General features: G+C 52.2%; 6 protein-coding genes across 6 annotated transcripts; 2 read left to right on the top strand and 4 right to left on the bottom strand.

Annotated features, from left to right (window-relative positions):
• Window positions 1-167: 167 nt before the first annotated feature.
• Window positions 168-1,615, bottom strand: COCCADRAFT_27265 (uncharacterized protein; the record flags this gene model as incomplete). The annotated part of the gene is made up of 3 exons (XM_007715328.1): window positions 168-183; window positions 236-440; window positions 508-1,615. The coding sequence occupies 3 exons, from the start codon at window positions 1,613-1,615 to the stop codon at window positions 168-170; spliced, it is 1,329 nt and encodes a 442-aa protein (XP_007713518.1).
• Window positions 1,616-2,459: 844 nt separating this feature from the next.
• On the bottom strand, window positions 2,460-3,086 carry COCCADRAFT_6068 (uncharacterized protein; the record flags this gene model as incomplete). Its single annotated transcript, XM_007715319.1, has 2 exons — window positions 2,460-2,949; window positions 3,007-3,086. The coding sequence occupies 2 exons, from the start codon at window positions 3,084-3,086 to the stop codon at window positions 2,460-2,462; spliced, it is 570 nt and encodes a 189-aa protein (XP_007713509.1).
• A 499-nt stretch (window positions 3,087-3,585) lies between these two features.
• On the bottom strand, window positions 3,586-5,254 carry COCCADRAFT_99414 (uncharacterized protein; the record flags this gene model as incomplete). The annotated part of the gene is made up of 2 exons (XM_007715346.1): window positions 3,586-4,717; window positions 4,767-5,254. 2 exons carry the CDS (start codon window positions 5,252-5,254, stop codon window positions 3,586-3,588), a joined length of 1,620 nt encoding a protein of 539 aa, XP_007713536.1.
• A 385-nt stretch (window positions 5,255-5,639) lies between these two features.
• On the top strand, window positions 5,640-7,756 carry COCCADRAFT_6066 (uncharacterized protein; the record flags this gene model as incomplete). Its single annotated transcript, XM_007715318.1, has 2 exons — window positions 5,640-6,519; window positions 6,570-7,756. The coding sequence occupies 2 exons, from the start codon at window positions 5,640-5,642 to the stop codon at window positions 7,754-7,756; spliced, it is 2,067 nt and encodes a 688-aa protein (XP_007713508.1).
• Window positions 7,757-8,256: 500 nt separating this feature from the next.
• Window positions 8,257-10,887, top strand: COCCADRAFT_99374 (uncharacterized protein; the record flags this gene model as incomplete). Its single annotated transcript, XM_007715345.1, has 2 exons — window positions 8,257-8,755; window positions 8,804-10,887. 2 exons carry the CDS (start codon window positions 8,257-8,259, stop codon window positions 10,885-10,887), a joined length of 2,583 nt encoding a protein of 860 aa, XP_007713535.1.
• Window positions 10,888-11,509: 622 nt separating this feature from the next.
• On the bottom strand, window positions 11,510-14,562 carry COCCADRAFT_99387 (uncharacterized protein; the record flags this gene model as incomplete). Its single annotated transcript, XM_007715344.1, has 5 exons — window positions 11,510-11,967; window positions 12,022-12,791; window positions 12,861-13,202; window positions 13,255-14,261; window positions 14,431-14,562. 5 exons carry the CDS (start codon window positions 14,560-14,562, stop codon window positions 11,510-11,512), a joined length of 2,709 nt encoding a protein of 902 aa, XP_007713534.1.
• Between the last annotated feature and the right edge of the window lie 325 nt (window positions 14,563-14,887).

Genomic DNA, 14,887 nt, shown 5'->3' with positions numbered 1-14,887 from the left:
CAGAATATACTTTCTATGCTTCATCAAGTTCTGTGCTTGCTATCATTGTTTCCTATGAACAAAAAAAAAGTGCTGTAGAATTACAACTTGTCTAATGCCAAAGGAAGAGAAAAGCAGTAAAAAAAACGCCATACCATGCCTTCTCATCCAACAATTCTATTGTTTCCTTATGCCTTTTTCCGACTATACAGTTCACAAGTTCAGTCTTACAGTAACAAAACTTCAGCTAGCTCACAGGGCCAAAACGGCCGCAAAAGCAGCAGCTACGAGGCCAAAGTACACAGGTTGCAGCTGCGCATCTGCTGCAGATGTAGTACCACAGCACTCGCGGTTATACGTGACATTATTAGCACGAGCCGCGACTTCGAATACGGAGCCATTAGTCGAGCCCTCGTTGTAAAAGTCGACGAGTAGGAAATTCGGTGGGCGGCCCCAATCACCTAAAAAAAAAGACAGACATGTTAGTTGCTTTGATCTCATTCAATATGTTCCCAGGAAGAAACTTACTAGTGCAAGTGTTGGCCATGAGACCCAAACTACCAAATCCCTCTACCCCGTTCGTCTGATTGATCTGCGCTACATTTGGTACGAGGAGATTGAAGCCGGCGAAAGAAATCTCGGCGTTCAGGTTATGATTCGCCATGTACAGGATGTCTCTCATTTTGTTCTCGGACATGCCTTCGGGTCTGCCGAGATTGCAAGGGAAGTTTTGGTCCGTGGGGGAAAAGGTGGTCTCCCACATGTTGTAGAATTCCCAGAGGAGATAGGGGACGGCGTCGGTGTCGTAGTTGTAGTCGATGAAGGTGATGACGCGGTCGTTTTGGAGGATGAGCTCGCCGAGCGTGGGCCAGTCGTTGAGTTCCATAGCGGTCTTGGGCGGCTGGTAGATGTACTTGCGGAGGCCAGAGGCCTCGATTGGTTCGGCAAAGTTTTTGGCGGTGACAAGGGGTTTGCCGTCTGCGGTTGTCTTATCCCAGTCTGAGTTTCCGAAGAGGATGGTGACTACGTCGAAGGGGTGGTCCTCTACCCATTCGGTGACTTGGCGGAGGTAGTCCTCGACAGTGCCGGCGTTGAGCAAGTCGCACGAGGAATGGCAGTAGTAGAGAGTACCGTTGACATAGTGAGCCGATCCCTGAAGCATACGAATACCATCGTCAAGCTGTTGCTTTACAGAGTATTCTTGGTTGCGAGCAATGTTGTTCTTGCGCGTGTAGGGTGAGTTGTGGGCACAGACTTCGGTGATGTTGGAGTACTTGCGGTCGCAGAACTCGAGGTAGTTGTTGCATGGCTGTGTGTTAGACGGCAAGGCGGGTGCCGTGCCGGTACCTGTTGGCGTGATGGTCCTGTTTCCTTGTCCGATGTTGGTGACAGGTTCACCCGAGGTTATCGTGCCGTTGGACGACACTGTGGCGCCCGATGAAGCTGAGGAAGCAGGTGACGTAATTGTCGCAAAAGTACTGCCCTCGAAATCGGAGGGCACAGTTGGGTTGGGGGCAGCATCGTCACCTGTGAGACTTCGTTGGGATCCAGATAGTGTGATAACCGACACGGATGAGCTACTTTGGCCTGCAGCAAGACCCGCAAGCCACACCAGCGAAAGAAGGGCTCCTTTCATGATCGTCACAGGGGTTGGACACTCTCCAACTTTGTTTCGGCGACGCTTTCAAGAAACAAGAGTACGCAGCTCAGTAAAGGCGGTATGGGCAACGGTCCAGTTGTGTAGAGAAAAAAAGATGAAGAACGAGGAACTGGCGAATGAATCAGGTGGATGTACGGCACCGTTTCAGCGGTTTTTTTTCAGGGTGAAGAGCCCGGTCGTCTATATTAGGGTTCCACGCGGCCCCGGGCGGGAGAAAAGGATTCAGGCTCAACAACGAATGGATTATCAAGATATGATAAACACTGGGCGAGGAATAGAAGCAATGCAAGTGAAGGGGGCCCTGGGGGCAGATGAGGCGATGGGCTGCAGCGATTGTTTTCCAAGCGCGTGAACGGGCCATCGGCAAGACGCTGGGCGTGACGTCGTCATGCAATTCGAGACCTGGCGGGCCTTTTTCCACTCAACGATCTGCAGTAGGCGCGCAAAGGGTCTCCTTACGACACGTCATGTATAGCCAGCGCCTGAAACGCTGGGCCTTCACCAGAGCGTCTAGGTAGGGCTAGCTTGTGAGAACACGGCCTATTGAACTTCGATACGCATAGTACAAAAAATACAATAAAGCTTGGCTACATCAATTTCTATGTTTTCCTCCCTTGCTACGGCTCACCAGGTCGAATTGTTACTAGTGGTACTATGCATGTCATGACATGTGGCTGTGGCTGTGTCGCACTCGGGGTAATGTGGCTAGCGTGGCTGAGTTGCGGTCAACATCTCCACCTTCAATCCTCAACCGGACATATGCACACGTAACACACATCAATACAATTCAATTCGCTATTCATAAGGTCTCCTCAGTTATTCATTCTCCCGCCCCAGCTCCTCCACTGCGGAAAAACTCCTCAAACCTACTCTTGCCTCGTAGCACCTGAATCTCCCTCTGTAGCACATCGATTCTGTAATTCTTGAATGCCTTTTCGATCCTCCCCCTACTCTCTGGATCCTTTGTAATAACCCTTGATGCGCTCGCTGTTCCTGTCAGCAGCCCTAGCTCACCCCCAAGAAACAAGCCAGCAACCGAGAAGAAGAAGTAAGCCGCTGCATCGCCCCAGCGCGACGGGCCGCTGATTTGTGCCGTGATGTCGGGGACCTTCTCGGTGCGCCCGTCGGCGAAACGCACTTCTACAGGCTTTTCCATGGCACGGAACGCTTTGAAGTAAGCCAGCCGCATTGCCCGTAGACGGAATGCCGTGTAAATGCCAAGACCAAGGCCTAATGCTGACCCGATGGTTGTGTTTCTTGTTACCTTTCCCGCCGCACTTTTAAGTATGTCGCGATCTTGCTGTTGGAGACTGTCCCGAGTTAGTTTGGTCCTCTTCTCCAAGAAACCAGCAGTCTTTCTGACTTACTCATGCTGCAAGTGCTCCTCAGCCAATTTCTGCAGGTCTTTGGACTGGCGGTCACGGAATGCTGCTAGTGATTCGGCCATGGTGTTTGTGTGTAGTTATGGATGCACCTTTTCTTCGTAGTTGATTGACTGATCGACAGATTTTGGGGACACTCAGATGAAAGCTGTCATATGTGTTATCGAACAGTGACCACATTTGTACGTCGTATTTTATAATGGTCGAAAAGTTCAAGATGCTTCTAGTTCGCAACCATGACATCATGCGGAATCGACGGAACCGAACCACACCATCACCGAGCTTGCTCGCCCGAGCATATGGAACCCGCTGTCATGCTCTTTACGAAGTGGGGTACATGGTTCAGAACAAAATCAATTGGCTTCAGCCCCAGATGCTAAACCTATGTAGTGTATGCTATGGTCTGATTCAAACAATAATTCCACCATGAGTGTCACATTCCCATCAAACGCCATAACCATTCAGAGCCTGTCAACGCCGCGATACATGCTAAGCTGCCAACAGTCGAAATATGACTGAGCGCATTCCCACCCCAAAAAACCACAAGACAGAAACCAATATGTCCTACAGCTTGGCTTGAGCCTCAGGCTCGGCTGCGCTAGCCTCTTGATTTCGAGTCACGTTACCCGTGCCGGTGCCTTCGCCAAAGAAGATGACTTCTACAGTCAGGTCGTCCCTGTATCGTCGAGAGAAGGGGCTTGGAAGTGTGAGCAGAGCGCTCAGCTGGTCTTGGTCCTTTCCTCCAAGTGCGTTTCGCACAAGATGGGTCGCGGCATTCTTGTCCTCAACTACGAAGCGCTCGTTCAAGCTGGTCTTGGTACCCCACTGTTGTTGGCGGATGGGCGCACGCTGGCCTTCTGCCGTGTCTCCTGCTTTTTGTTCAACCGGTAGCTGTTTCTGGGTAGACCACCAGCTCTTTAGCCATGATTGAGTCTGAGTACCTTGGCCCCCCGAATTGCTCTGCGCGTCGAGCCACTGGCCAACTAAACCAACTACTTCTTCATTGGTAAGCATTTCCCATAATCCATCTGTAGCCATGACGACAAAGTCACCCTTTTCAGGCTCAATCTTGGTGGTAGTGATGATGGGTTCGGCCGTAACATAAGGTGGAGTCTTGAGTAGCGCTGATGGCGTTCGTGCAAAATAGGACTTTTTCAGTTCGGCATTCGTCTCGAGCGACCATTTGTAGTAGGCATCCCCAAAGGCGCGAGAGGGCTCCAATCCACCTAGAATACGGCCATTACGGACTACATTGGGCTCGCCGGGGTGTTCTCGGCGTAATCGCTCTGCTTCGCTTGTCGTTCCACCAGTCTGATCCTCTGATAGAGGAGTTGCTGTCCATTTGCCATTTTCGCCTCGTCGGCCAAGAATAGCACGAGAGTCGCCTGTGCAGGCAACCCTCAAAAGCTTCGACCGGCTGTCATAGAAGGACAGGAGAGCACATGAACCGGATAGTGCAGGGGCAAGTAGCTCGGCAGCGGCGACTTTAGACTGGGCCTTGCGTACTTTCTTGACAGACTCGTGAACGATTTCGTTGTCTAGCTTGGTGAAGCCAGTTTTGATTGCTTTGTCGATTGCTTCGGGACTTGGAAAGTGCAGCGAAGGGTCTGCAAGGGCGGATTTGTAAGTCGTGTTGAGCTCGCGTGCGACGTAGGAAATCAGCGTTTGACGGAGTTTGGCTGAAGTTACCCAGCCACTACATCTAGTTAGCAGAGCATTCGTATTCTGTTTGACTCTCGGCATACCTGTGACCGTCGAATACGCCCCAGAACATCCAGTCGCTGGCAGATGCGCCATTGTCGGTAGCAGCCAGATTGGATGGGACTTCAATAATCTTCTCAGCGTGGTCGTCTTCAATAGGGTCATTGCTGGGTATTTGCACAACGTCATATCGCACTACGCCCTGACCCCTTCCCACCAACCATGATTCTTCATTCTTCCTCAGCTTGGCCGTGGCTTGGTCCGGGTCCAGCATCTCGAGCACTTTCCTGCCATAGTCATCTGTCTCTTTTGAGATGGGCCCAGTTCCCGTGATTGTGCCCGTGTACAGCTCTCCGGGCCCCACGACGAGCGCCTTCCGCGTAGTCTCGTTATTGGCAGCACTGGTAAGGTTTCTGGCTTGGTCGGCGGGGGAATGCGAGTGACCCGTGGAGTCGTTCCCGTTGTATGCAAAGAAGGCCCCAGAGGCAACTGCTGCAGCCACCAGGGCACCCGTCAACGCGCGGAACTGCATGGACGAAGTCAGGAGTGGGGAGGCACGCTGTCGGAAGGCATGGTGAGCCCGGTGGGCTAGGCCGTTGCTTGGCACAAAGACACCGACACGGGTGCGAGCGAGCTTACGCAGGCACGGGCGGCGTGCAGAGCGAAGCGCTTGAAAGGCAGCCCGCATCTGGCTGGTAGCGTGGATGGGCGTTATTGGAAGGGTAGGTGAGGTTGACAGCGACGGTAGGCTGCGAGCAGTGAAATCATGGTGCAGCGTGGGATGAACGCTTAGTCCAAGCGCTTACCCGCCGTGGGCCCAATCACGCCCTAACCGTACAAATGGCGACTAACATTGAAGCCACAATACCGAGTACGTCATAACCTTGCCTTTGACACACAATTCTCCGGATAACAAAATGTCTTCGCGAGCGCTACGCAGAGCCCAGCGAGAACTCGAAGAGAAACAGATTCGAGAAAAGCTAGCGCAGGACAGCCAGGATGAAGAAGAGTCAGAGCTCGAGGTGGCGGCAAGGACCGGCGCAAAACCGAGTCTGTTTGCCATGCTAGGTGACACTGACGACGGCAATGACGAAGATGAGGACGATGAAGACGCAGAGCGTAACGTCGAGCCCGATACCGGCAGACCCGATCATCAAGAAAAACTTGAGTCTGCACCTGCTTCAAAACCATCGAAGAAGAGCAAAAAGAAGAAAAAGAAGGCAAAAGCAAAGGGCAAGGCTACTAGCACAGCCCAGAATGATGCCCCAGTCAAGAGAAGGTCGGATTTGGATGAGATTGATGAAGCTCTCCTTGCGCTCAATTTGACTGCGAACGGCCAAGCAGGTGCTGAGTCGGACCAACAGGGTGCCGTTGTCAGTGAAGAGAAGAAGCAGTTGTTTTCTGCATTGAGTGTTGACACTCAACATCTGCACTCGGCCAACGAGATGAAGAAACTCTTTGGTCGAGCTGCTCTGCAGAACATTGACGACGAAGCGCGTCCCAGACAGCGGGGCCATCAGGGTGGGATTGCAGCTGCCATTGCAGGACGTAACGCTCCCGGTGGCCGCAATCTTGCATCTCTGAGTCTGCGTAGAAACATTTTCATTCAAGGCAAGGAAGAGTGGCCGCGTGCTACGTCTGGTGGTCTTGGAATGGAGATTGTTGAGAAGCGGGCAGATGGTACTGTTGAGTACAAGTTTGTGCACAATCGCATGTACCAAGACGTCCAGCGGCAATTTCAGACATGCGTTGCAAGCATGGATCCTGAGCGCATGATTGCACTCCTCCAGCACAACCGTAAGCTGGCCCGTTACCCTGACTGCGTGCAATATTAACCCTCCCTGTAGCATTCCACATCTCGACATTGCTTCAGGTCTCTGAAATTGCGAAGCAGCAACGCGAGAATGCCGCTGCGTCTGATATGCTGGAACGTGCCCTTTTTACATTTGGTCGCTCTGTGCACTCGACCTTTGCTGCTAATCTCGCGGCTGGTAAAGCACGGCTAGACTTTCGCCGTCCAGAAAACCGCGAATTTTGGCTTGCTGTTTGGCGTTATCTCGGTGCATTGAGCACACGCGCAACATGGCGGACGTCGTTTGAGTGGGCCAAGCTGCTACTCGCCATGGACCCCGAACAAGATCCTTACTGTCTCCGACTTCTAATTGACCAACTGGCTTTGAGGGGTCGGGATGCTGAAGGGTTGATCAGAATCGCTGAATCAGACCATCTGCAGCGACAATGGAAGATTCCACCAAACCTGGCCTATAGCGTTGCGCTCGCTCACGACCGCATGAAGGAACCACAGAAGGCGCGGTCGGCACTCCGCACTGCCATCAAACAGTACCCGTGGCTAGCGGCGAGGCTGTGCAAGGAGCTCGATATATCGCCAATACCTAAGCCTGTATGGGGCAAGGAACCCAATAGCGACTACCAAGAGTTGCTCTGTCAAATGTATGTGCCAAAAGCAAAAGACTTGTGGAACACGACAGAAGGCACCACGTTACTGGTGGAGACGTGTTTTACAGTCGGAGAGGACCTAGGAGCAGGCGAAAATCCGTACTTGCTTGCTCAAATACCGGAAAATGATCTCGCGAGGCATGTGATATTGTCAGACAACCAAACACTCATGTCGCTGCTCGACGTACGCGTCAAGTCCAAATATACCTCTGTGTCAGATCCACTGCCTCCAGATGACAATTTGGAGTCTTATGATGCTTCAATAAACGGTATTGCGGCGGGGCGTCCACGAGACCCGGCCGTGCGACAGCAGCTGGTGGCTGAGCTGGAGCGGTACCGGGAATACTTTGAGAGGATAGGCATCGACAGGTTGATGCAACAGGGGCTGAACGAGCACGACTTGATAGAAGCACTGGAGGAGGCAAATAGCAGCGTCGAGGAGTTTAGGACTAACACTGAGGGCTTCCAGCTGGTGCGCATGAGGCTCGCACAGGAGGGCGTACAGGTGGTGTTTGACGAGGGTGCTGCGGACCGGGGGGATGAGCCTGGATCGGAGACAGATGAGGACGAGCAATAAGCAAATGGGCACGAGCACAGGCACTCTGGCGAGATATGACGCCAGCATGGTGGTGCAGTGAGATGGTGTTGCATGTACATGGACACGTATATTTGTACGTAGTATGTATGTAACTAGCAGTATGTAGTAGTGCTATGTATAGCAGACATGACCAAGTAATTGTGCAGCCTCGCTGCGCCGCCTGCAAGCGCCAAAGGCATGGGGAGTGTGGCGCTGTCGAGCCAAAGGAGAGACAGCCATGTCTGTGCTCGGCTCGCTAAGAAGGCTGAGAGACCCTGGTGGCGCTCACGACTGTGACGTACCCAAGGATTGCTGATAGCCGCCTTTCCATATCGCCTAGGGGCCCGCTCTCCTACCCACACGCCCGCGTCTGCACGTGCGATCATACTCGCATCGCTCTGCATCCCCTCTTGTACTTACACATCCCACACATACTACACTTCGCCGCCACTTGTCCTCTCCCTCATCGCTCCAGTTTCCCCCTCATCTCACCTGTCGCTATGAGCGGCGTGCGTGCTCACCTCGCCAGCCGGCTCCGCAGCTCCTCCCTATCCGCAGTCCCCCCTCCACAGCACAGTTCCAACTACTCTCACGACCTGGCCAAGATTGCATCCTCCATCCTCTATCGCTCGCCCCTGCCTTCGGAAGAGGGAAGGCCTGTTTTCATCCTCAACGCTGCTGCCCTCCCGGACTCCCACGATGCCGATTACGACCAGCTACTTCCCTATGTCCTTGCCCGTCTGCCCGAGGAAGATGAATTGCTAAAAGGCTATGAATACGAAGTCGTCTTCTTTGCCGGAGACGGCGATGGCTCCGCAACCAGCAAGAAGCACAGGCCGGGTTGGGGCTGGTTTCTACAGGCCTATCACGTCCTCTCGAGGGCCATGCGCAAGAGACTTCAGCGACTATACATCGTGCACGAAAAAGCATGGGTGAGAATTCTGACTGAAATATTCTCGACCATTGTAAGCCCCAAGTTCAGGAGGAAGATATATCATTGTACGCTTGCCCACACCATCTCAGCGCCTTCATACTGACTAAATGTAGTGTCCAGCCTGACTCAACTTGCCCGTGAAATCCCTATCGAAAACCTTCTGATTCCCCCCTCCACCTATCTCGCCGATCGCCGTGTAACTGAAAACATTTCTGCATTCAATAGCAGCGGTAGGCGGGCATTTGGAACCCGCAATCCCTTCCCTGCCGCAAGCAATGGCAAGACCCGCTTTCCACGTGTTCTGAGAGAAACGACCAGCTTCGTTCTCATGGAAAAGAACATCACTTCAGAAGGCTTGTTTCGCGTACCTCCCCACTCCAGATTGCGCGATTCGCTCAAAGAAGCGTACGACAGAGGTCAAAAGTACATAATCTGGAAAGATAACGACATCATGTTGCCAGTGCCTCCCTATCCTCATGCAGAACACCAGGATGAGATACTGGCCGAGCTGCCTCCCACCGATGCATACTCAGTCTACATGGCAGCCGCACTCATCAAGGCCTGGTACGCTGCTTTACGTCAGCCAATCTTTCCCACGGAATCCTACCGCGACTTGCGTCGGCTGTACGGAAACGGCAAGGAGGTTTTTGAGCTCGACAAGCTGACTGATCTCTTCTCCCCAAAGTCTGAATGGTCGCTGTTGCCTGGCATATCCCGTGAAATCCTTTGCCGCCACCTTCTGCCCCTCACGAGTGCAATAGCGGCACGGCAAGAAGAAAACAAAATGACTGCCGAGAACTTGGCTGTCTGTTTCGCTCCAGGGCTACTCTGCGGTCCTGATCAGCTTGAAGATGCAAAAGTGTCTTCCATTATAAGGAGGGTCCTCACTCAAGCAATTGAAATGTGGACGGATGGATTGAGAGAAGCATGTAGTCAGAAAGAAGAAGCCTTTTACGCAGAGCTGAAGCTACCCAGTGATCAGAATGACTGGGACGATCCTGTCGAGGATAGGAGAGACTCAACAGACAGTGAAGTGTCTTTGCCTGACCAGATACAGGGCATCACGTTGCTTGACAACGAGAAACCATCGGCTTCACGCAATCCGCGCCGAGGTCAACAAGATGAGCAGCCACCCGCTCTTCCCCCTCGATCTCACGCACCATCTACCAAGTCTTCTGTAGATTCCATTCAAAGGAAGCCTGCACCACCACTCACAGTGCCTCCACGTTACTCTACTGTCATATCAGATGCCCCCGACGACGTTGCCGAGTCGCCCATCACCTTCGCCGCAACTACCGACGGTTTCGCTCCACCCCGTAATGATAATAACAGCGCCGATCAGCCTCCCAAGCTCCCCCCACGACGGGACGCCCAATCAGATGAGAAGAAGTCTGGTATGAACAACCCAGTTCCAGTTCTTCCTATGTCCGCTTCTGAACGCGCAAAACAAGATGCGCGCTCACCAGTTTCTGCTACTTCTCCAGTGTCTCAATTCAATATTCCTAAAAGGAAGACCCTGACTGCGACGCAGATTGACAATGTCGAGAAGGCCGCCGTCGCGAATAACGAAGCCCACCGAGCCCAGCCTGTAGGCGGCATGGCGCTTCCCGGGCTCACGGGTAACTATAACAGTAATAACAAAGCAGACACGAAGCGTGGCCCATCTTCTTCAGCCCCATCTGTCAAAGACGACACAGCAACCTCACCGCAGCTGCCGTCACCTCAAAGTGCTGTATCAGCACCAGCAACAGAATTCCGCCGTCCAAGCGTCCCTTTCTCTGCAACTCCTTCCAAAATAAGCCGTAGCCCAAGTATCAACTCCCTCGCGCGCCCTGTTTTTCCAACTACCCCTCAAGTCCCCATAATAAGCCACCCCGTGCCGCATAACAAGACCTCGACATCCACTCTCCCCATCCCCTCTGCCGCACCGCGCCTCCGCACCCCGAGCCCAAGCCTCATGCAGCGCATGCCCAGCTTCGAAAAGTTTAACAAGAATTCTGCTTCATCGCCCAAAAACGATGCCGCCGAGTCGTCGGATGGAAGTGTTTCAAGGGGCAGGGCGACGCCGCCGACGACACTGAGGCCCACCAAGATTACGCTCAAGAAACAGTCTGTGGAGGACTTAAGACGGTTGTATGAGGAGCGTGCTGGGACGGCGAGTGCGCTTGTACAGGCGGGCAAGCAGAAAAATGGATAATTGGGGTGTTTAGTTTCTTCCTTGTTCTTCTCCTTGTCTTTTTTTTTCCTTTCGCTTGTATATAATGGGATATGCTTCTTCTGTTTTGGGGCCAGAGGGAGAAGGGGGACATGTCTGGGTGGTGCATAATGTATACTTGTTACATCTGAGTTAAGAATATATACATAATGTTAGTAGTCATGTATTACTCTTCTTTCCATTGAATTTACCTCGTGTCTCTTGACAGGACTTTTGTGTAGTATAGATAATCCTAGGACGTCGAAAAAAACCAGACATGGGAACACTTTGCCTAACAACAAACATGACTCCAATGCTTTAATACTCTAAGCTGTCTACGTACGTAGTTACACACTATGCCGCCCCACGCTTGACTTGCACCAGGCATTTCGTAATCTCAAATCAAACACACCATGCACACGAAAAAAAAACGCAAAAAAGAAGAGAAACCGAAAAACGTAACAGGCCCTGGCACGAGTATACCCGCTCTTGCAAACACAAGGGCACAAAAAGATTATGCCATACGTACGGTACATAAATCATGTCCTTACTTTCGTATGCCTTGCTGAAAAAAAAAGAGTCTTCCTCTTCCCTCATCAGCTACACCAACTCGACAAGATGGAAACTACCCATGAGTTCCGTAGACAGTGGTCGTAGGATGAACTTCCTCTCCCTCCTCACCCTTGGCCCTTGATGTCTGCCAGCCCATGTGTCCAGGCGCTGCGCCCGCACTCTGCCACCACGTGCTACTGTATCCATCCTGTCCATGATGCTCGCGGTGCCCGTGATGTCCATCGTGTGCATCTGAAGGGTACCCCACACCGTCTGTTGGCGCGACATAGGCTTGTCGGGGTGCGTACGAGTGCTCGTGCTGGTTGTTTGGAGCAGAGTACACGTTTGATGCAACACCCGTGTTGAAGCCGTTGACGTGGCTGGAACGCCAGTCTTCGCTCATCCTGAAACCATCGCGTACTAGACGGTTATCTATGTTGGTGCTATCGTGTAGGACACTTTCCAGGACCATGGGGCCTATTTGTTGATAACTGTGGCGGGGCAGGATGGGGCCAGACATACCGGGCATGGCTAGCGTGTAGTGTCAGACTATGCTCAAAATAGAATCTAAGATGATCTACTTACGGTTCCAAAACATGGACTCTGCCGTGTCTGTGGTGGGTGATGTTATTGAGGCAGATATGTTGGTGGCCGACGACATGGGCTGCGCGTACTGGTACGGAAGCGATATGTTGGAGTTATAATTGCTTTGGATAGGCTCGTGCCCAACTACGGGCGATACGTGGCGTTGGGTAGATACCACACTGCTCGGTCTCGAGTGTGCGGGGTGTGTAGCCAAATGCATCATATTTTGAGGGGCAAACATTGACAAACTCTCTCGTCGTTGAGATTGAGCGGAATGGACCGTCCCAGGCCCTGCATTACCACTACTGGCTGTAGAGTTCGGTATCATTAGAGGGGCATCTGCTGGAGGACTCATGTGCCGATGGGAACTTTCTGAGTCGTTCTTCGGTAGCAATATTGAATTGCTGAATTCTTCCGGAAACGGCAGGTTCCAAGTCTTTGACAAATTATGTATGATTCGGAAGGCCCTTGCACTAAAGTAGTGGCATTCGTGAACATCTTCAAGACCTTGTAATCCCTCGACGAGATTTTGCCGAGACACCTGGTTTTCTTTGGAATAGAGCAGATGTATTGTGCAGACAGTTAATAGCACATGTGTAATAATCAAATGCGCTTGCCGGAAGTTGTACAATTGCCGATGAATCCTGAAAATTCTGGACACGTTGTTGGCTGCGTCAATACAGATGTCACGCGGGCGGATGTCGGATTGGATGAGGTCGACCTTGAGTAATGGCCGAAAGAGGTGAATGATAATTGTGTAGTAGAACATGCTATGTGCTTTGTTAACTTTCGGACAACTCCAAGAGAGAGAGAAAAACATAGAGGGCTGTTGGACATACTGTAATGTCAGAATGTGTGGTTGTGGTTCTTTGTTGCCCTCGATTCCCAAAGAGACTGGCAGTTTTCTGTACCAGGCTTGATATTTGTAGTAACAGTCAAGAAGTTTTTGGCTAGTAAGCCGCTCTTTTGGAGCAAAGAACATATGGTTGTTGTCATTGATGAGTTCTGAAAGCGTTGAGAGCTCTTGTAGGAACATGCGAGAGGTTACAACACCGCTACAGGTGTGTGAAGTACCAGGAAACGCTTCTGGGCCGCTTGTTGTCTCGTCAAGAATAGGCTTTTGGAGTGTGATTGCAGATCGGGGGATTTGGGAGATTCGACCTGTAGCGATTGTCCACACACTTTTTTTTGCATTAGCCAACATAACCGTGATGTCTGTGAGAATATACGTACTTTTCTACGGTAAAGCAGCCCCAGAAAGTAACTTTCCGAACCTCGACTTCGCTGGGTGTCAAACCAAGCACATTTTCTACACCGTAATCCAAATGCAACCCGAGTTCGACACACATGCGTATGCATCGCCCAATGTAGGAGAAACCAGAGCTGTCTCTTCCTGTGCTGGGCTCACGAAGTGACATGACACAAAGCGCCTGTACTGTCGTGAGACTCGGGGTTTCATCCTCAAATAACAACCGCCTAGCTTCGTCGAAGAAATGATCTCCTGCCGTGCGGAAGTCGGATGGATCAGTACGACCAGCGGGGTCGTCTGTCATGTGGCAAGCATATGCGCATATGGCATTGACGAGCAGGGAGCAGCAGTACTTGTCGCGGCCAGCTCTGAAATCTTTGTAGAAACACTCTCGGCTGAAGAGGACGTAAAATGGATGGCTCCATGTGAAGTAGAGGTCGAGTAGTCTCTCGACAAAAGATAGATCGTCAGTAACATTTGTCCACGTTGATCCCTGGCGCTGTGGTTGGACACTGCTGATACGAAGCTGTCCGCCGCTGAAATTTTCTTCTTCACGGACGAGGCTCAGGCTGGCAGAGTGTCCAAAGTGCCGGCTTTGGCCAGAGAGGGTTACAGCGGGCTTGCCGAGTAGTACACTGAAATCAGATTCAAGGCTTTGGCTCTCCGTGGGCGTGACGGGGGTCAGGGTTACGTTCTTGCGCCATGTCTCTGCCAGGGCTTCGTTGTCAAGGTCAGGGTTGCCTCGAATGAGCTGAACAAGCTCGCTGACGTGATCCTCTGGCAGCTTCCGGAGGCAGTCAAGGATAAAATCCGCATTGGAAGGGCCCCCAAGGGTGAGGCTGGTGACGGAGGAAGCATCGCGCTTGGTTCCTGCGTTGTTGGAGGTTGCCTGTCCGGCTTTGGTCCGCCGGCTCTCGCTTTCAGCGTCGTAGTGGCAATCAGTCTTGTAGACGGCTGTGCAGGTTGCGCAGACGGGCGTGCCGCCGTCACACTGTGGATAAACGTGTCAGCAAGGGAGCAAACCGCAAGGCTCTGACAGGTGGCCAGACATAATCTTGTCAGTGTCACGATGCGTGGAGCAGTCCGCGGAGGCAAATATCGACGGATGAAGCTATGCCCCTGTTTATTGTTACGAGGTTGTGCATCGAGAAGTTACTTACTTTGGACTTGCGTTTACGACATGGGACACAGGCAGATTGCACGCAGCGACGCTTAGTTGTCTTTGTGTCTTGAGAGTGAGCGTGGTCCTGGCTGTCTCTGGCAGAGGAAGTGGCAGTGGGCCCGCGAGGCATTGTTGGTCAGCGAGCAGGAAAGAATGTCAGTCCACACGGGGCTCCGAGGGCGGATCTAGTTATGACATTGTCTGAGTTGAGCTGGAGAAGTATGTAACACAGGAGATCAGCCACTTGGAGGGAGAGCGAGAAGAGGCGATGACCAATTAGGTAGTTGTGACGTTTGAGGGCCTGTTGCGGCATCCAACGTGCCTCCCCTGGGAGTGCCTTGGCGGATGGGATATAAGATACAGTTACATGTGTGGATTTTATGGCCGGGTGGCGGGCAGGGATGGGCCAGCACCAGGTGGGCGAGGAAGAGGGTCGCTGAGGCTAGCAGCATGGC

The sequence above is a fragment of the Bipolaris zeicola genome (genome assembly GCF_000523435.1).
Source record: "Bipolaris zeicola 26-R-13 unplaced genomic scaffold scaffold_103, whole genome shotgun sequence".
Classification (NCBI taxonomy): Eukaryota; Fungi; Ascomycota; class Dothideomycetes; order Pleosporales; family Pleosporaceae; genus Bipolaris; species Bipolaris zeicola.
Note: the sequence above shows the minus strand (reverse complement) of the source record. Positions and strands in the feature narration are given on the sequence as shown.